This window comes from Felis catus, chromosome D3 (assembly GCF_018350175.1).
Source record: "Felis catus isolate Fca126 chromosome D3, F.catus_Fca126_mat1.0, whole genome shotgun sequence".
In the NCBI taxonomy this organism is placed as follows: Eukaryota; Metazoa; Chordata; class Mammalia; order Carnivora; family Felidae; genus Felis; species Felis catus.
This window is the reverse complement of record NC_058379.1, coordinates 18,844,004-18,865,556: the sequence shown is the minus strand read 5'-3', so window position 1 is coordinate 18,865,556 and position 21,553 is coordinate 18,844,004. Positions and strand designations below refer to the sequence as shown.

General features: G+C 40.7%; 1 protein-coding gene, 1 long non-coding RNA gene and 1 other non-coding gene across 20 annotated transcripts in view; all 3 read left to right on the top strand.

Moving 5' to 3' along the window:
• The window catches only part of GIT2 (GIT ArfGAP 2), a 52,381-nt gene that overhangs the window by 10,958 nt on the left and 19,870 nt on the right, over positions 1–21,553 (top strand). For 14 of the 18 annotated variants that reach the window (XM_045042288.1, XM_045042287.1, XM_023241529.2 and 11 more), the window contains exons 7-13: positions 896–990; positions 9,101–9,146; positions 10,279–10,330; positions 13,648–13,720; positions 13,973–14,070; positions 15,340–15,451; positions 19,764–19,906. In XM_045042288.1, coding sequence (XP_044898223.1) covers positions 896–990; positions 9,101–9,146; positions 10,279–10,330; positions 13,648–13,720; positions 13,973–14,070; positions 15,340–15,451; positions 19,764–19,906 — 619 coding nt within the window. The remainder of the gene's footprint in view (positions 1–895; positions 991–9,100; positions 9,147–10,278; positions 10,331–13,647; positions 13,721–13,972; positions 14,071–15,339; positions 15,452–19,763; positions 19,907–21,553) is intronic. The other 4 variants (XM_023241525.2, XM_023241520.2, XM_023241527.2 and 1 more) reach the window with 3 other exon arrangements.
• Positions 10,337–11,550, top strand: LOC123381437. Its single transcript, XR_006588401.1, has 2 exons — positions 10,337–10,725; positions 11,268–11,550. It is a non-coding gene; the product is annotated as an uncharacterized LOC123381437 (long non-coding RNA).
• LOC111557387 lies at positions 15,674–15,735 on the top strand. The gene has a single exon (XR_002737437.1). It is a non-coding gene; the product is annotated as a U7 small nuclear RNA (small nuclear RNA).

Sequence of the window (21,553 nt, the reverse complement as noted above, 5' to 3'; positions counted from 1 at the left end):
ACAGCTGTTTAAAAAAATGAGGAAAAAAAGATGCGTATCTCAGAAATCAAACGTGTAGTATGTTGGAGGAATATTCTGTAGTGTCTTGAATGGTGGGAAGAGAAACTGACAGAAACTAGGCTTTATCTTTTAAGAGGAAGTGAGCCCTAGGTACATGGTACTATCACTTACATTGGAATTTCCTCATGTGTACCTTGCATGTATAATAGTCTCTCAATGTAATAACTTATTTATGTGCCGTGTTACCAGAAGGATTTCAAACAGTTTAAATACTTATTTCATAAGACACTAAAGGCAAACCTAATGTTTTCTGTTATGGAAATTGAAGTTAAGGATGTAAAATAGTTACAGGTGTGAGCTGTGTGTTCTTTTTGGTCTCTCCCTGAATTAAAGACCTTGAAGTGGTTACTGAACTCATCCAGAGTCAGACTGGCTGCAAGAGCCTCTAGGGGAAGGACCTTCTTCATAATACTGATGTTCACACTCATCCCATCCTGACTGATTCAGAATTTCCGAGGTTGGGGCCTGGATATCTGTATGTTTTCTAAAGCATTCTAATTCAATTTTGAGAACCTGTACTCTAGACCATTTATTAGTTTTATGTTGTACCTCCTTAGATGAAGTTATTCTTCATCCCTCCCAGAAGTCCATGATTTCCTTATTAAGTATCCTGTTTTGTAAATTAAAGGAAAGAGAGTAGTTCAGATTACAAATAGTTTATAGAGGTGGGAATAAGAGTAGACCTTGGAAGTTTACCTCACACAAAAGGTTGATTATTCTGAGAAGTTGCATTTGGTAAATTGCTCAGGTGTCTTGGAAGACATCTCTGTCCTTTTTTATTCTAGAGCCAGTGGCTGGTGAGGAATATAACTGGTACTTTGTTTTCTCTTGATAGGCAAGGAGGGCACCATGAGCTGGCAGAGCGTCTTGTAGAAATACAGTATGAGCTGACTGACAGACTAGCCTTCTATCTCTGCGGCAGGAAACCAGGTGAGTGAAAGGCTAGTGGCCTCTCCACACCTTCAGTCAGTCAGCCTCTGGAAAAACAAGTTGGGACACTGTTACCCAAGACCACTGCTTTAACATATCCTCAAGAAAAGTACAAATAAATAAGGATTTTTCTTGAAATAACTATAGCATTTTCAGTTCCATGCAAAGGATATAAGGGTAGTCAAATCTCCTTGAATTTTAGTCTCTAAGACTTTATTTTAGCTCCAGAGGAGTGACTGTTTCAAGAATCAGCACAATTGAACCAAAATTGAATGTACGCCATAGTTCTTGCACACAATGGAACTGGGATCGGAAGAGCAGAGCAGTAACTTGTGTAGTTATTTGAAGAATTCTGCTATAAAAGGAATGGAAAAGGGGTGCCTGGATGGCTCGGTTGGGTGTCTGACTATGACTCAGGTCGTGATCTCACGGTTCATGAGTTTGAGCCCCACGTCAGGCTCTGTGCTGACAGCTCAGAGCCTGGAGCCTGCTTCAGATTCTGTGCCTCCCTCTCTCTCTGCCCCTCCCCCGCTAACTCACTTTCTCTCTGTCTCTGTCTCTCTCTCTCTCTCTCTCTCTCTCAAAAATGAATAAACTTAAAAAAAAAAAGGAATGGAAAAGAGGTCAAAAGTAAACTTTGCCATTAGCCAACTTTATTTATGAAGTAGAACTAGGGTCAGCAAACCATGGTCTATGGGCCAAATCTAGCCTGTCACCTGTTTGTTTAAATAAAGTTTTGTTGTAAGATAGCCCTGCCTATTCATTTACATATTGTCTGCGGCTGCTTTCACACTACTACAGCAGAACTGAGTAGGTTGAGGGGAGCCTGGCTGGCTCAGTTGGCACAGCATGTGACTCTTGATCTTGGGGTCACGAGTTTCAGCTCCCCATTGAGTGCAGAGATTACGTAATTAAAGAAGGAAAGAAAGGAATAGGTTGAGTATTTGCAAGAGAGATCATATGGCTGCAAAGCCAAAAATATTACTGTCTGGTCCCTTACAGAAAGTTTGCCAGTTCCTGATTAGGATATCTTCGTGCACATATACAGCAGTTCCCTAACCTGGCTGTATTACAGAGTTAAGAGCCCCTGGTGTGTTCTACTTCCCAGTGAGATGGGGTGAGCATACCCCACCGTTTCTTTCCTGCTAATACGATAAAAACCCTGGACCAAATGCGTGGACTAGCTATCTGAGGACTCTGGCTGGTGGTTTAGGAACTCAAAGTACCACGGAGCTAGTGGTGAGTGTCCTGTCTATTTTACTTCTGAGATGGCCTTGGAGATGGCCTGAAACCTGGAAGTGCGGAGCAGGTGCAAGAAGCCTTCTCTCTCTGGTCTAAGGAGCAGTAAATGAGATTCCTACAGGACAGAGAGGTGGGGGATTCCCCTGGGTTTTTTTTTCTCCTCCTCCTTTTCCTCCCACCCTAGACCCTGGGCACTCCTGTGGCTGCAGCAATGGCAGCACAGCTGCCTGAGTCTCTGACCAAGAGCGTGAGAGGAATTCTGATTGCTTTTATTTTTCTCTCTGTTCTCTCACCACTTGGCCCAGGAGGCAGAGCCTAACCTGCTCTGTTGTCTGCTAAAACAAAAATGTTAACATTCTCCATAGAATTTAAAGAAGACTCAGAGTCTCACAATATAATATTCAAAACGTTCAGGATATCAACCGTAATTACTTGACATACAAAGAACCAGGAAAATCCCAAAAGACTTGCAGGGGAAAATGTAGTCAACAAAGGCCATCCCCAGATGACACAGATGTTGGAATTAACACAGTCTAAAGCAATAGGAACATCATGGTTAAAGAAGTAAGTAAGTGTGAATGTTCTTGAATCATATAGAAATATAGAAGGTCTTAGTAGAAAAACAGAAGATATAGAAATGAACCAGATAGAAACGTTGAACTGTGGGACACCTGGGTGGCTCAGTCAGTTGAGTATCCCCCGCTGGAGTTTGGCTCACCATGATTTCGCTGTCGTGAGATTGAGCCCCACATTGGGCTCTGCTCTGGCGGTGGAGAGCCTGTTTGGGATTCTCCTGTCTCCGCCCCAATCCCTACCCCTGCCCACACCATCTCTCAATCTCTCTCTCTCTAAAAAATAAATAAACATGAAAAAAAAAATGTTGAACTGAAAAATACAGTAACTAAAAATTTAAAACTCATGGATGGGCTTAATAGATTGGAGATGGCAAAGAAAAAACTCAATGAATTGAAATACATCACTAGAAATTACCCAGTTTGAGCAATAGAATAAAAAAGTGGGAGGAAAAAGAAACTGAACACAGAGCCCCAGGGATGTAGGGGACCATATCAGAAAGTTATGTTTTTATCTTCAGACTCCCAGAAAGAGATCAGAAAGCGTGGTGCAGAAAAAATATTGAAGAAACATGGGTTCACAACAACTCTAAATTTGGCAAAAGACAGACTTGCAGATTCAAGAAAGCTCAGAGAATCCCAAACAGGATAAACTCAATGAAATCCTCATTCAGACACATCAAAATCAAACTGCTGAAAACTAAAGACAAAACATTTGAAAGCAGCCAAGGAAAAAAACTGACATATAACATATAAAAGGACAGTTATTTGAATGACTATGGATTTTAATTGGAAACCATGGAGACAAGTACTGAAAAAAAGAAAAGAACTGTCAGCTCAGAATTCCATTTCCAGTGAAAAGAACCTTCAAGAACGAAGGCAAAATATATTTTAAGATGAAGGTAAGAGAACTAGTTGCTCTAACAGAAATGCTAAAGAAAGTCTTTTGGGTAGAAGGGAAATGATACCAGAGGGAATCTGGAACTTCAGGAGTAAACAAGAACAACTGAAGTGATAAATATCTGGATAAATATAAGAGATTATATTTTCCTCTTAAGTTCTTTGAAATATGAGTGAGTTTAATGCAGAAGTTACAGTATTGTCTAGTGGGATTTTCAGCCTATGTCACTGGGATACATTTGATAGCTACAACATAAAAAGGAAGCAGGTAAAAGAAATACAGAGATAAGGTTTCTGCATTCATCTTAAAATGGCAAAATATTATTTCTAAGTAGACTAAAAGGTTATGTGTACTGTAATGCCTAGCACAATCACTAAAATTGGACTATACAGTGATATGTAGTCAAAACATCTAGAGATAAAATTGAATGTTAAAAATTACTCAAATACTATCAAAAGATATTTTAATTCAAAACAATCCAGAAAAGAGAGAAAAGGGGAGAGATAGGCACAAAAAACTGAGGCCCAAACAGAAACTAAATAATAAAATCATAGACTTAAATCCAAACATGTGAATAATTACATTAAATGTTAATGATCTAAATGTACCAACTAAAAAGCTAATAAGATTGTCAGAATGGATTTAAGACAGTAAGCTCTAACTATGTGCTATCTACAAGAAACCCACTTTAAATATAATGATAGAGGTAATTTAAAAGCAGAAAGGTATAAAAAGATACAGCATGCAAACACTAAGTGAAAGAAATCTAGAGGGGTTGTGTTAACATCAAAGTAGACTTTGAGAGCAAGGAAAATTAGCAGGGATAGAGAGGGACATAACTTGGTGATGCAGTCAATTCACCAAGATGTAACAGTTCTGAGTGTGTATACACCCAGCAACAGAGTTTCAAAATCCATGAAGCAAATTTTGATAGAACTGAAAGGAGAAATCCACAATTCTTGGATATTCATTCAGCAGTCTTCATTTAGTAACAGAACTGGTGGATAGAAAATCAGCAAAGATACGGGGCACCTGGCAGGCTCATTCGGTAGAGCATGCAACTTTTGAACTTGGGATCATGAGTTCAAGTCCCATGTTGGGCATGGAGCCTATTTAAAATAAGTAAATTAATTTAATTAAAATCAGCAAAGATAGCAAGCTGAAACCCGTCAACCAACTGCATCTAGTTGACATTTATAGCATGCTCTGCCTAACATTTTCAGAATAAAATGAATTCTTGTGCTCACGTGAGTACTCACTCTCAAAATAAATAAACTTAAAAATAAATAAAAGAATTAAAATTCTACAGAGTATATTCTCTGACCATAATGGAATTAAGCTAGTAATAAATAATAAAAATATAACTTGGAAATAACCAGATGCTTAGAAATGAACAACACAGTTCTTTTTTATTATTATTATTATTTTTTATTTTTAGAGAGAGGGAAAGCACAAGTTAGAGAAGGGCAGGGGGAGAGAGAATTCCCAAGCAGCCTCCACACAGAGTGCAGAGCCCAATGCTGGGCTCGATTCCACCACCTTGGATCATGACCTGAGCCAAAATCAAGAGTGAGATGCTCAACCAACTGAGCGATCCAGGTGCCCAACAACACAGTTCTAAATATAAGTCTAAGAGGAACTCTTAAGGGAAATTAGAAAATACTTTCAGATGAATGAAAGTACAACATGCCGAAATTTAAGGGATGCTGCTAATGCAATGCTTAGAGGAAATTTTATAGTATTAAATTCTTACATTAGAACACAAGAAAGGTCCTCAACCTAAGCTTTCCCCTTAAGAAACTATGAGTTTCTTACTGCTTACTCATCTGAAAAGATGAGTAAAATAAACTCTAAGCAAGTAGGAGGTGGGAAATAATAGATAAGAGTGGAAATCAATGAAATTGAAAAAGGAAAGCAGTAGAGAGAAATTAATGAAACCAGAAGCTGATTCTTTGAAAATTTCAATGAAATTGATAAAGGTCTACCCATATTATAAATAATTCTATGCACACAAATTGGACAACTTAGATAAAATTAACCAATTCCTGGGGCACCTGGGTGGCTCGGTCGATTAAGTGTCAGACTCTTGATTTTGGCCTAAGTCATGATCTCACGGTTCGTGAGCTCAAGCCCTGTGTCAGGCTCTGCACTGACAGCGCGGTGTCTTTCTCTGCCCCTTCCCTGCTCGCTCATGCATGTGAACTCACTGTCTCTCTCTCTCTCCCTTCCTCCCACTCTCAAAATAAATAAACTTAAGGGGCGCCTGGGTGGCGCAGTCGGTTAAGCGTCCGACTTCAGCCAGGTCATGGTCTCGCGGTCCGTGAGTTCGAGCCCCGCGTCGGGCTCTGGGCTGATGGCTCAGAGCCTGGAGCCTGTTTCTGATTCTGTGTCTCCCTCTCTCTCTGCCCCTCCCCCATTCATGCTCTGTCATCTCTGTCCCAAAAATAAATAAACGCTGAAAAAAAAAAAAAAATTAAAAAAAAAAAAAAAAAGTAACCATTCCTTGAAAACCACAAACTACCAACCACCACCCAATAAGAAAGAGATCATGTAAATCCATAATCTTACATTTTAAAAAATTTGAATTTGTACTTTAAAATCTTCCATTTAAGAAAACCCCAACCCAGATGATTTCACTGTTAAGTACTGTGAACTAGCTGAAGTGGTGTTGCCATATAACTATACAACAGATATGCTTGATAACTCCTGTGATTTGCTAGCTTTGCAATTATGATACTTAATGGGTATTTTTAAGTGTTAGGAATTCACTTTTCAGGTTTTGCACATTAAATGAAACTATTCTACCAAGTATTTGAAGAAGAAATAACATTAATTCTGCATGATATTTAGAAAATAAAAGGTAGGAAACACCTCTGAAGTCATTTTGTGAAGCCACCGTTACCCTGGTACCAAACCCAGCAAAAACAGCACAAAAAAATAGCCCTCGTGAACATGGACACTAAAATCCTCAACAAAGTGTTAGCAGATCAAATCCGACTCTATATATATATATATATATATATATATATATATATATATATATATATATATCATAACCAAGTGAGGTTTCTAAATGCCAAAAGTGATTAAATATTTGAAAATCATTTAAAAAAAATCATTTAATGTGATTTATCACATTAACAGACTGAAAAAAAGGCATCAATCTTATCAGTTGATGCAGAAAAATATGTAACAGAATTCAACATTCTTTCATGATAAGAAAAGAGCAAACTTAGAATAGAAAGGACTTCCTTAACCTGATAAAGAGTATCAGTAGAGACCCACAGCTAACATCTTCCTTAATGACGAAAGATTGAATGTTTTTGCTTGACTATCAGAAACAAGGCCAAGATGTCTACTCTTACCACTCTTATTCAGCATTGCTCTGGAAATCCTAACCAGTGCCATAAGGCAAGAAAAACAAAAGGCATATAGATTGGAATGAAACAGATACAATTCATCATAAATGAGATGGTTTCTATGTTGAAAATCCCAAGGAATCTACAGTTCTTAGAACAAATAAGTGAGTTTAGCAAGGTTGCAGAATGAATACAAGGGAAGCAATCAAAAATCAATCATACTTCTGTAGATTAGCATTGGATAATTGGAGACTGAACCTAGAAAAACAGTAACATTTATAATAGCTCCACATTGGAAGTTTAGGTAGAAATCTGGCAAAATATTTGTGGGATCTGCATGCTGAAAACTACCAAATGCTGAAAGCAATCTAGGAAGACCTGAATAAGTGGAAAGAGAACTGTTCATGGGTTGGAACACTCAATAGAGTTAATGTCGTTTCTCTACAAATTAATTTGTAAAGTTAGTGTAATTCAAGGATTTTCTTGCATACTTGGATGTGCTGATTCTAAAATTTACATGGAAAGGCAGAGGAACTAGAATAGCCAAGAGACCATTTTGCAAAAGGAGGAGAATGTGGGCAGAATCACACCATCCAATTTTAACTCTTGCTGTCAAGTTTTGCTGTACTCAGACGGTGAAGAGACAGACATACAAGTCTTTGAAACAGTAGACAGCATCCAGGAGTAGACACACAAATATGTTCAGTTGATTTTGGATAGTTGCAAAGGCAATTCAGTGGAGGAAGACAGTCTTCAGTGTTGGAAGAACTGGACATCCATGTGCAGAAGTAGAAACTTCAGTACCTCCCACACTGGCATAAAAACTAAAAATAGATCATAGATCTAAATGTAAAACTATAAAATGTCTAGAAGAAAATCTGTGATCTTGCATTAGGTGAAGTGTTTAGATGTAACATAAAAGCACAATCCATAAAAGAAAATACTGATGAATTGGACTTTGTCAAAATTGAAAGCTTTTGCTCTGCAAAAACTAATTAAGAGAGTGAAAAACAAGCCACAGCCTGGGAGAAAATACTAGAAAATCACATGTCCAACAAAGAACTTGGATCTAGAATATTTATACCTAAATATGTAAAATTCAAATGTAAGAAAACAAACAGCCCGATAAAAACCGGGCAAAGACCATATCCAGATGACAAATGAGCACATGAAGTGAGGCGCTCAGCATCATCAGCCATTAGGGAAATGCAAATTAAAAGCACAGTGAGGTACTGCTACACGCCTTTTAGAATGACTGAAATTTAAAAACCCCTAAGAAACTGGCAATCTGAATGGGAAGATGTGAAGCAGCTGTAACTCTCATACACTGCTGGTTGGAAAACAAAATGATAGAGCTACTCTGTCAAAAAGTCTAGCAGTTTCTTACCAAGTTGTGCACACATTGACCTAATACCCCCACAACCTAGCAGCCCCACTGCTAGCTATTTATCCAAGAGAAATAAAGACTGATAGTTACACAAAAACCTATATGTGAATGCATAGAATGGCTTTTTATTCATTGGCATGTGATCAGTGCCCTCCAAAAGCTAGGTGAGGACTAGGTCATTAAGCCCTGCCTGGATCTGCCAAGACCGCCTGCCTCAGCCCTGATGGTTTTATGCTAATTGATTAATTTGAAGGTGAGCTACAAGACCCCAAGGGTGCTCCCCCATCCCACATGGAGAGCTGATGGAAGCTTGCTCTGAGCTGATTCAGCTCCCCACAAGTTCTGTCCATAACTAAAGGTCATCAGTTATACTGGGGATGGATGAAGTGTAGGATTAACGTGAACATAACTTTTCTGCCTAATGGTGTCTGGACCTTTGTATCAGTTGAAAATGGGACTGTGATTCTTGCTACTGGCCACGCCTTAGGGAGTTTGTAGCCAAACTGGCAACCTCTGCCCCTCCCACATAATTCCTAATTATGAGAAAATGCTAATTGCAAAATGTAAATTGAAAAAATAATGATGGTGTTCCTTTATAGATCCTATCAGTGTTTCTATGACCAAAACTTTGGCTTGATTTCTCTTTCAGATCACAAAAATGGACAGCACTTTATAATACCTCAAATGGCAGACAGGTAAGGCTGTTGAAATACCAATCAATTTTATCTGTCACTGTTATTTCCTTGGTTGTATAGTGTTTAAGTGTATTATATTTTGTATTTAACAAAGCCCATACATTTTTCTCTTTTATGGCTATACAATTTGGAAATAAGACGGCTGTAAGTAAACCACCATGTAAAACTTAAGCTTGAAAGAGTACACGTAACAAATTTACTAGTAAGAAAATTGGAGTTAGGGATGTCCCAATTTTAGCCAGTTGGGACAGTGTATTGTGTCTATAGATATCTCGGAATATTTCTGTATTGTAATAGAAGATATTCTTTGTCTATAACCATGACTGACAAAATTTTTAAGGGCTAAATAATAAATATTTTAGGCTTTGTGGGCCACACAGCCTCTGTCACAACTATTCTGCCAATTGTAGATGCACGCATCCGTGAATGTTATGTAAATGAAGGGCATATCAGTTGCAAGAAGATTTTATTTCTGGACACTGAAATGTGGATGTCATAGAATTCTTCACATTATGAAATATTTTTCTTTTGTTTTGGGATTTTTTTTTTCCCAAACCATGTAAGAATGTAAAAACATTTAGCTCAGGAACCGAACAAAAAAATGGGCTATAATCTGCCTACCCCTGGTCTGTGAGGTTAGATGAGTTCACAGCTGCAGGAATGAACTTGAAATTCTTATTTAACCAATTACCTTTGCACAAATACTGTCAAGAGTTTATGAAATGATTAGCTGCTGTTCTAGATGTAATCTTGCCCTTCTGGTTTTTCTCATTCTGCCCTTTTCGTATTTCCTTCTGTCGTGCTTTTTTTTTTTTTTTTTTTAATACTTTAAGAATTGTGACTTCTCACATAAAGGGGTTGGCGACTAGCCTGGCAGTAGTTTTTGTCTTTTAGTTATCCGGTGATTATTTTTCCCTTTACTATGTTACCTGAGCATGATATTTCTAAAAGGAGTTACAAGTTTTTGTGTTCAGAGTTTTCTCACTAACTCTAATGGGCTGTAGAATTTTTGTTTCTGACCATGTCCATGAACTGTAATTAATGTCTTGATGCCTTGACTATCTTAATCTTCTGCCAAGCTCACAAAAATGGTTTTTATTTATGTGCTTATTAGTTTTGTACATTTTCTTAGCAGCCTGGATTTGTCTGAATTGGCAAAAGCTGCTAAGAAGAAGCTTCAATCTGTGAGTATCTCTGTTTCCTAGTGAAGTTCAGTGTGGAGTTCAGTTCATGCATCCTGCTAATTCCTATCCTTAGCCCGTTACCTGTTACATCAGATGACTTTTCATACTCTCAGATGTTGTTAAATCAGAAGCAGAGCACTGAGTATGTAGAGAAGAAGATGGGAAGTACTATTAAGTTTAGTGGATCCAATTTATTGGCTCTGCTTCAAGTAATGGCGTTTTTTCTCTGTCATTTTCAAAGTGAAGACTGTGCCTTTGACATTAGGAAGCTGTTTCTTTTCATAAGAGTTCCTTAGTTTCTCTCCCTGTAAAACAGTAAGCGGGACACACTTCGTAGGATTCCTTCCGGTAGCCTTATAGCACACTAGGGAATGGCACAATTTGGTACTGGAATGGTGAGTACCGCAGCTCCACCCGCTGCCATCTGGGGTCCAGCCGCCAGTATCATGGTCTTGCTTAGCCCGCTTCATTCATCAGAGCTTTGTAAGTGCATGCTGTCGAGGGCTGGTGGTCCTGCCCCGGGTGTGCACTCAGAGCTCACCCAGCTCCCTTCGGTCTGCATACTTCTTTCCAGCCTGCCCACCTCAGCCCTAGTCAGGACCCTGACCAGCCAGCTTCTCTGGGAGCGCTTTCCCTTTGTTGCCCCCCCCCCCCCCAGTTGAAGCCTCACCAGGGTGCTTCCCCAACCACTGTAACCACCAGATTTCCCACCTCTGGCTGTCCTCACAGCCCTCTGGATCTGAACCAAGATTCCTAACTTCTTTTCTTCACCTCAAAGAGTGTCATCCAGTTCTCACCATTCAGTTTTTGCCCTGCTTTCCATCTGATTCCCGCTGCGTACCTGCGCACATGCATGTGTGTGTTTGTGCGTGTGTGTGCATGCACACATGTGTGCAAGCGCAAGTGTTTGTTTCTTTTTGGGTTTACACTCTCTAAGGCCACCTTCAGGACCTCTCTCGGGAATCCTGTCTTTCTGCAGTCTTCTCCTTCCCCAGCTTCCAGCCCTTTTGTCGTTCAAGTAACTGAAATCTGACCACCTTGACAGTATAGGTGGAAGTTTCCCCAAGCCTGACTCTGAAGCTGCACCTCTCCCCTAATGTAGGACTTTCTCCTCGTTCCTCTTCACTAGCGCTCCAAATAATACTAAGTACTGAATATGACATACAAGTGAGTCTATCGTTACTAGTATTTGTGATATGAAATAAATGTATTTTATGCAATCTGGTGTCTCTGTGTTCTGTATCTGTGGTTTTGTGTGTCTGTGTGTTTTATCACCTTTCTTAAATTAAGGCGGTCATATGGTAGCATGATTAAGATGATAACCTTTGGAATCAGATAGCACCAAATAGCCTGTGATTTCATTTTAATTACTTAAGAGTATATAAGCCAATTTTTATTTTAAATAATTCAGACGTTATAGATAATACTCCGGCTCCCTTAACTAACCTACATTTGCTAGACTGAAAACCGCATAAAGGTGGGGTTATGTCTGTAATATCTCTAGCATGTGGCAGGCACTAGACAAATATGTGGAACAAAGTTGAGTACAGATCCCAAGAACCTGGGCTGTGGTCAGACTGGTTAAAGAGCTCATCTCTGACAAGCTCCTTAGCCTTTGTGCGCTGTGGTGTCCTCTCCTGGAAAGAGGACTTACGATCCATCAGTGGCTGCAGATCTGAACTGCTCAGTGAGACCGGCTGCTGTCAATACCTATTGACCCCACCCAGTGGTCTCCTCACAAGGGACAGCTTGATCAGTGCCACTTCAGTGGTTGTCCCACAGTATCTCCCTCCCTGATAAGAAACTGAGAAAAATATAATTAGACTAATGTGTTTCTTGAATTAGTTAAGCGTTAACATTTGGAGAGACTTAAACTTGGATCTCAGGTCCATTACTTGCTGGCTTTGTGGCTTTAGGCAAGCTGCTAATTTCTGGGCCTCAATTTCCTTGTCTGTAGGGTGGGATGATCATAGTTTCTATCTGCACAGAAGTGTCATGAGTATTAATATGATGACAGTAGCACAGTACCTGAGGTGTGAGCCCTCAGTATTGCTGTTGTAGTTACTGTCAGTAATAATAATCTTAGCTTGTAGCCCCTTATTGGAAAGAGACCGATATTTGTGATGCAAGTTTAGGTCTCTAGTCGCTCGTCACCTTATCCAGCAAAACGCTATCAGAGCTTATTTTCAATTACAAATATAAGTTAACCACACTAGAGAAAATTTGGAAAATAGGCAAGGGGAATCCTTTTCATTCACTGTATTCTTAATGGATTCAGGCACAGTGTTTTGATAAGTTTCTTCTAATTCTCGTTTCATATGCCTATCATTTTTTTTTAATGGAAGGTCAATCATAATTATAGGATTTTATATCCTGCTTCTTTCATCCAGCAATTGTATTCATTTTAGCAAGCTCTCACAAGGTCTGTGTAGCCAGCATTTTAAATTGCCACATAAAATACCTTCTGGTCAGCGTGTGCTGGATATTTCCTGGGCCCCATCTCTGTGCCAGGTACTGTGCGTGGACGTAAGGAATACGGTCAGGAATAAAAGACATTCAGTGTCAACTAAAAAGTGACCGCCACCAAACATCTGGGTGTTTTTTATGAGGGGAAAAATGCAGAGAACTAGAGCCACCTGGTGGATGCTTAGCCTCAGGTGGCTTGAGGAAGACCCCGAGTGTCTTGTTTATCCCAGTGGCCGCCAGGCAGGCGTTCCAGGCAGTGTGGAGATTGTTTTGTTGGCCAACACTGCACGATGTACTGAGTATAGACAGGTGTTTTTTGCTGGGGACACTTGGTTTGGGGGATTGGAATCCTGCTTACTGAAGAATACAGCAGAGACTTGCCGAAGTCTGGGTGGTAGCTTTTATCTTTTATCTTTTCAGTGGCATGTTTTATCTTTTCAGAATGGCATGTTTTGGTGTCTCTGTCCCATCAAGGGTTTAGGATTCTTTATATTCAGAGGCACTGGCAGTTGCTCACGAGCAGAAGAGGGGGACTTTAAAGGGTGATGTCACGCGAAGAGTGGAGAACTGGACCCTACTTTTGAGATTGTGCACTTCAGATGCCTCTTACTCCTTCATAGCACACCCCTGTCTACGTATTACAAAGGAGTGAGGCTGCTGTGGGAGGCAGAAATTTTTAGAGGAGCTGTACTGTTCTGGAAATGTTATTGTCTGTTTAACAGTCGGTATTTTACTAAGCACTGGCTTTGGATAAGACATTGGAGATCAAAGGGTGAATAAGTCACAATGCCCACTCATTCTGCTAGTGTTAATCCTTGTCCCTTGTGTTCCTGATATTTTTTTACTTGCAGCTAAGTAATCATTTGTTTGAAGAACTTGCCATGGATGTGTACGATGAAGTTGACAGGCGAGAGACTGATGCAGGTGACTGAACACGTGGCTTTTTCTAATAAGCTTCTCTTGTCAGTGGGCAGTGACAAGCTACCCACCTCAGTGTTTTACTTGCCTGATTTCTCCTGTCCTGATGATGCGTGTGTCGACATTTACTTTTGTGTATGTTGGTTTCGGAGTGTGCTTCCCCGAGTCTCCTTCATGACATGGGAGCCGCGGCTGTCAGAGGGGCGGTGGCGCACCCATGGTGATAAGATTCTATCTCTGGCTCTTTCCTCTGGCTAGTCTGGCTTGCCACGCAAAACCACAGCACCCTGGTAACCGAGACAACTGTCGTCCCCTTCCTTCCGGTCAATCCTGAGTACTCTTCAACACGGAATCAGGCAAGTGGCCGAATCTGAGAAGGAACTGGTAGTGTTATTTGGAGAATGGCTGATAACATGGTATTTCATTTTCCCAGGACAGGTATTTTACATTTTTGTTTGATTAAAATGTTAACTGTCCTTTATATATATACACACACACGCGCGCACAAAAAACTCAAGAAATTGGTAAGAAAAGCAAAAAATGTAAACAGAAGCCTGTCAAAGAATATGAAACAATTCACGGAGGAAATATAAATGGCTTACAAATGTGAAGAAATGTTTAACCTTATTAGTGATCCAAGAAAGCATTAATGAAAAGGCATTAATGAAAATTTCATCAACCCAATTAATAAAGAATGTAATAAAGGATACTTGAAGCTGGTAGGGGTATGGTGAAATGGGCTTTCTGATGCTGCAGGTAAGAGTTTCTGTTGCTGTAGACTTCAGAAAGTCAGTTTGTTAACTGATTTTAAAAGCCTCAAAATTAAGTCCACCCTTTCACACCAGAAATCTTTAGTTGGGGATATATGCTAGTAAAATAAAAATACAAAAGAATTATGCACGGTGATTTTCTTCAAAGCACTGTATAAAATAATAGGGCATTCAAAACAGCCTAAGCACCCATAATGAGGAGAAAAGTTGAGTAAATTGGGAAGGGTTTTTAATGTTTATTGATTTTTTTTATATGAAATTTATTGACAAATTGGTTTCCATACAACACCCAGTGCTCATCCCAAATGGTGCCCTCCTCAATACCCATCACCCACCCTCTCCTCCCTCCCACCCCCCATCAACCCTCAGTTTGTTCTCAGTTTTTAACAGTCTCTTATGCTTTGGCTCTCTCCCACTCTAACCTGTTTTTGTTTTTTTTTTCCTTCCCCTCCCCCATGGGTTCCTGTTAAGTTAATGTTTATTGATTAATGGCAATGGCAGTTCCCAGCATTTTTAACTTTACCTTGAAGTTTTACAATTTTCTTCCAAATTTTTCATTATTGGGTCTACTCTAAAATTGAATTGTAATGGAAAAAAAGCATCAGGTAGAAACATTTTGTTTTTTTTTTCAGAAATGTGCACTGTGAGAATTTAAATCGTATCTAGTTCTCTTATGTAGATGGTTCTAGACTATTTGCAAGGAAAACATTGATGTGTGACTCCATTAACCTGCGGTGGTACTTTGATCATGTTTGGAAGTCTGCTGAAATCTGACGATAGTGTAACTGGTTTTATGTGAATATTGACGCATATGTTTTCACATGTGGAAATATTTCCAATTATTTTCTCACTCAGGGCAGACAGAAACTAGCTCGGTTTAACGCCCATGAGTTTGCCACACTGGTCATCGACATTCTCAGTGATGCCAAGAGGAGACAGCAAGGCAGTCCTCTTTCTGGTTCAAAAGGTAACTGTTTCAAAGCACTAAATGTTTGCTTCTGTGGTCTTCTAAACTTGACACACGTGTTAAGTTTAAAATGACAAACTAATTAAAGCAGTCATAATGAAAAGTTTACCTTTTTTGAGCCCTGATGAATGATAAATATTTCAGTGTTACTAACTGCTATTCAAATTTACCTTATATGTTTCTTCCTCTTAGATCACCTATCTTCCTATAGAATTGCATCCGGAGTGTTACAGCTCTTTTAGAATTTGTCTGTCAGGTTTTCCAGTCCTTACTGGAAACCCCCCAACTCCTCCCAGTTAAAAAAACAAAAAATGAGGGGCGCCTGGGTGGCGCAGTCAGTTGGGCGTCTGACTTCAGCCAGGTCACGATCTCGCGGTCCGTGAGTTCGAGCCCCGCATCGGGCTCTGGGCTGATGGCTCAGAGCCTGTAGCCTGTTTCCAATTCTGTGTCTCCCTCTCTCTCTGCCCCTCCCCCGTTCATGCTCTGTCTCTCTCTGTCCCAAAAATAAATAAACGTTGAAAAAACAAAAAACAAAAAATGCATCCTGAAATTAACCCAAAAGTCTTACTTAGATCTTATTAAAGGGCATAAGAAAATCAACCCTCTTAATTGATATTACAGCTTACCTGCTGTTGCTTACATACAAAACTGAGTTCTAAATAATTAAAACTTGTTACTATAAACTTTAGATGTCTTCAGTAAGAATTGTTGTGGTTTAAAATTGTAGAGAGCACCAAGCCCCATTTCCAAGGTGCCCTGTTGCATCTAGTTCAGTAGCTCAGCGTCCTAAGTCTGTGCTTAGGAACACACTTTTCCCCATCTCCCGTTACTCTATACTTACTGGTTTTTTTCTAATTATATATAATACATTTTTTCCTAAGTTTACTTATTTTGAGAGAGAGAGAAGGTGTGTGCACACAAGTGGGGGGGGTGGGGGCAGAGAGAGAAGGGGAGAGAGAATCCCAAGCACGTTCAATGCTGTCAGTACAGAGCCTGCCTGATGTGGGGCTCAATCCCACGAACTGTGAGATCATGACCTGAGCCGAGATCAAGAGTAGACTCAACTGACTGAGCCCCCAAGGTGCCCGTAGAATATGTTTTTTATTATAAAGCATTTAAATTTTTTTAATGTTTATTTATATTTTAGAGAGAGAGAGAGAAAGAGAGAGCATGAGTGGGGGAGGGGCAGAGAGAGAGGGAGACATAGAATCCGAAGCAGGCTCTAGGCTCTGAGCTGTCAGCACAGAACCTGACACAGGGCTGAAGCCCACGAACCGGGAGATCATGACCTGAGCCAAAGTCAGATGCTTTAACTGACTCAGCCACCCAGGTGTCCCTATTATTAAAGCATTTAAACGGAAGAAGTACAGACTATAAAAATTAAGTTTTCAGTTAGCAGCGTGTTCCCCAAAGACAATAATCATCAACTGACATCAGTTTTTGATTTTACTAGTTCAACAGGAATAAGCAGATTCTAAGGAAATTTACTAAATTTTGGCAAAGGTGTAGTGGTAAAGGTCCTTATGTAAATTTCAAATGTCAAAATGTACATACTCTTTGATTTGGTGGTTCCATTTCTAGCTAACTTGAGGGTAAATAATCAAAGATGTTACACATATATGTAACGCTGAAAACATTAGAAACAGGTAACAGTTTGCAACAGGTAAGCAGTGAGAATTTGAATATATTTGAGTAGTGCAACCTTTTTTTCCCAAAGAATATAGAGTGATATAAAGTAATAAATCAGTTTTTCTAAAAAAGGTTTAGTGTAATCGCAGTTTTGTAAGAAGACCATTTATACACATACATATGTGCAAGTGAATATATCACCTGGAAGTACTGTGTAAATACATAATCAGCCATCGTTATTTGCAGATCCCATATTTGCAAATTTATCTGTTAACTGAAATTTATCTGTAACCTCAACATCAGTACTCCCCATGGAAACTCGTGGACATGTGCAGAGTGGCAAAATATTTGAGTCACCCAAAACACACATTCCCAGCTGAAACTGAACTAGGCCGTGCTCTGCCTTTTTGTCTCAATTCTCATATTGTTAATAAGTGTCCTTTTTAGGTCTACTTAGTACCACATTTTTACATTTTTGTGCCTTTTGTTGATGATTTTGCTGCTTAAAATGGGCCCGCGGCATTGTACTCAAGTGCTCTCTGGGGCTCCTAAGCACAAGGAGGCTGTGATGTGCCTTATGGAGAAAATACCTGTGTGAGATAAGGTTCGTTCGCACATGAATTGGATAGTGCTGTTCGCTGTCAGTTCAATGTTAATGAATCGACAATGTATATTAAAGGTGTTTTTATGGGGCGCCTGGGTGGCTCAGTTGATTAAGTGTCCGACTTTGGCTCTGCAGGTCATCATCTCACGGTTCATGAGTTCAAGCCCCACGTCAGGCTCTGTGCTGACAGCTCAGAGCCTGGAGCCTGCTTTGGATTCTGTGTGTCTCTCTTTGTTCCTGCCTTGCCCTCTCTCTCTCGAAAATAAACATTAAAAACAAAAAAATTTTTTAAGGTGTTTTTAGGGGCACCTCAGTAGCTCAGTCTCAGTTTAAGTGTCTGACTCTTGATTTTGGCTCAGGTCATGATCTCATGGTTCATGAGTTTGAGCCCCACATTGGGCTTTTCGCTGACAGCACAGAGCTTGCTTGGGATTCTCTCAGTCTCCCTCTCTCTGCCCCTCTGCATGTGCGTGCTCTCTCTCTCTCAAAATAAATAAATAAACATTAAATATAAATATATATTATATTAAACATAAATATAAATAAACACATATGTATATATTCAATGTTTATTTATTTTAGGGAGAGAGAGAGAAAGAGCATAAGTGAGGTGGGGGAGGGACGAGGCAGAGGTGCTGAAACGGGCTTTACGCTGACCGCAGAGCCGATGTGGTGCTCAAACTCACAAACTGTGAGATCATAACCTGAGCCAAAGTCAGATGGTTAACTCACTGAGCCACCCAGGCGCTCATAAAAATATATAGATATATATTCTAAAGGTGCCTTTAAACAGAAACACACATAAAGTAAGGTTCTATATTGATTGGTTGACAGAAATGATGTGACCAGAGGCTGGCAGGAACCCAACCCTGTGTTTCCACAGAAACGATGGTCACTGGTTCAGGATTTGCTAATTTAGTCTTCACAGCAACTTTCTATACCATACCAACTGCTATTGATGAAATTGGCTCTTTATATGTATATGTTTAGGGAAAACTCTGGAAGGGTATAGACCAACATAGATCAATAGCTAGGAGTGATTACCATTATTCTATATGGAGTATTGCCTCTTTTCTATTATTATTATTATTATATATATTTTTAGCTAGAGTGAGTGGGGTAGAGGGGTAAGGGGGTGGGGAGAGAGAGAGCGAGAGAGAAAGAGAGAGACAGAGAGAGAGAATCCTAAGCAGGCTCCACACTCAGCACAGAGCCCAACGCAGGACCATGGGATCATGACCTGAGCTGAAATTAGGAGTCAGACGCTCAACTGACTGAGCGACCCAGGCACCCCAGCATTGAGTATTATTTCTGTAGTCAGATGATACATATATTTTAAATATTAATTTGAAAACTTAAAATTCCTTTTGAGTAACCATAATTTGTCACCCAGATACAAACCAGAAATAACACTGGAAATCAGAGGTCAGCTTGAGTTGACTGAGAGAAGTTGGAGAGGCTTGGATAATTTGTGAAATGTTTTATTCAAAGCGTGTTAGAGCCTGTGGAATCATCCCTGCTCCTCTGTAGGCCATACCTTCCTGGCATGGGTATGTGTGTCCACTGAGTTGTTTTCTCCTCTCTGGCAGTCAGCTGACTAAATGCCAGGAGCCTGTTCTTTGAGCACCAAGTTCACTAGGCTCCATTTTAACAGTTTCTTTTCCATGTCATTACCTTGTAAACGAGTTACAATTAAAATAGAATCCCAGTTAATCTTATAGTAGTTACAGTGTTATTTCCATGAGTTGGAACTAAGCTCTGTGCTCTGTCTCCTGGAATAATGAGAAACTTGGGAGCCTGCCTTCTCAATCTGAGCCGCACTTTTCCTAAACCACCTAATTAATTTGCCCACATTTGCTAAGTGGCCTGCAGGGATGCTTAAATACCTCCATGCAGTTGATAGTAAGGCCCTTTCTGGTTGATAACCTCTGTGATTCCTGGTTTGGTGTGAATATAACATTGCTATTTCTGTCGTTTTCTTTTAGTCTTTAAATGGCTAAACCCAAAAATCCTCCCAGTGGATTTTGGGGATAAAAGTTTTTTTAGGCCTGAAGAAAAGTTGTTTGTTTCTGTTGATAGACAACGTGGAGCTCATACTGAAAACAATCAGTAACCAGCACAGTGTCGAGAGTCAAGACAATGACCAGCCGGACTATGACAGTGTGGCCTCAGATGAAGACACGGATCTGGAACCTACTGCAAGCAAGGCAAATAGGCAGAAGGTGAGGTGACATGTTGCACACAGAAAGGAAGAACATGTTTCTTTCTGAAATCTTTCCTCCTGCAAAATCGCCTTATTTATCAACCACTGTGAAAAGTGCTCTGGAGGTACTGTTCGGCTTACTACCAGCTTAGACCAGTGAGGTCAACAGGGGGTCCGTGTCTCTAAGTCCGTTGCCAAATCACAGCTTTAGTTGTGACTTTATAAAACTTGTGAGCAGGGACCAGTGCATTTTATTCTTCCGACAAATGTTTACTGAGTGACTTCTCTGGATAATACTCTCCCGAATGAGGCCTGGTCCCTTTCCTGTGAGGCTCTCCCTGCCTAGTTGCCTAGTAGGAGAGAGAACTGCTCTCAATGGTTCAAAGTGTCATAAGAAGCACAAACGGAAGCTGGGGGGTAGGGGTGTGTGAGGAGATGCAGCTTGTTGCTGAGGACAGGTGTCAGGGGAGGCTGTGTAAGTGGGGTGGCAGTTAATATATGCCTTAAAGGATGCACAGGGTTAGGCATGTGGAGAGGCAGAGAAGGGTGGTCTAGGCAGAGGGAAGGTGAAAGAGGGCATCTGGAGGAACCCAACCCGCTCATGTGTAGAGACAGCCAAAAATGAGTGGAACTCAGAGCTGCAGCAGAGGGCAGGGCTCATACCACAGAGGAATGTGACACCAGGCTGAAGAGTCCATACCTTGGCGGACAGCACAGAGCCCGAGAAGCTCTTAGGCAGGTGAGGAGAGCTAAGGTCAGCAGTTTGGGTTCCTCTCTTTTGGGAGTACTGTTCTCGGCGGGTCAGAGAGTGGAGGAAGATAAGAAACCCAGGTGGGGTAGTGCTGGAGGTCCAGACAAGAGCTGACGCGGGCCACCACGGGCCCCGTGCTGAGAGAGTCTAGGTGGAAGGGAAGTCTTGGTAGCAGAGTAAACGTGGGCCCAGGGAGAAGCAGTAGAGGCCTGGCCAGTTCACCACTGCTGAGTCACCAGGACCTTGCCCCAGATCTGGCCCACAGAGGGGCTCAGCAAATGTTTGAGAACAGGTGGACAGGAAGACAAATAAACAGTGATAAGTTGGATGTGTGCAGTGGGGGTATGGACTTAAAAAGGATGTGTCCAGAGCTGTCTAGCTCACACGACTGTAAGAAGGGTGGAGCCCCTGGCAGATGCAGGGGATGCGGAGGGGACAGCAGAGGTCACTTGCCCCATCTTATCCGCCTCTGTCCAGTGTCCCTGAAGCACCAGATTCAGTCAGAGCAAAAGCCAAAGTCATGACCAGATCCTACCAACTGGCTTCTTCCTCTCTGCCTTGCACACCCATGCCCTCTAGCTGAGCTCTGCTGCTGGCTAGAACGTTCCTCCTCCGGACAGTCACTCAACTACTGTCCTTCCACTTGACTAATGTCCTTCTGGCTGTTACTCATGTCTCACCTACCCAAAGGCTTATCTCACCTGCCTTATTAAAACGCACCCACTTCACCCCTGCTTCTCTCCCCAGCCCCTTACCCTGCTCCATATTCTCTTTTCCACAGCACTTGTCATCTTCTGTCTCTCTCCCACTCTGCTGGGGTGCAAACACTGTGGAAGCAGGGATCTTTGTTTTCCCTTTTTACATATCCCAAGTCCCTAGAACACTGCCTGATGCTCAATACAGATTGGAATGAAG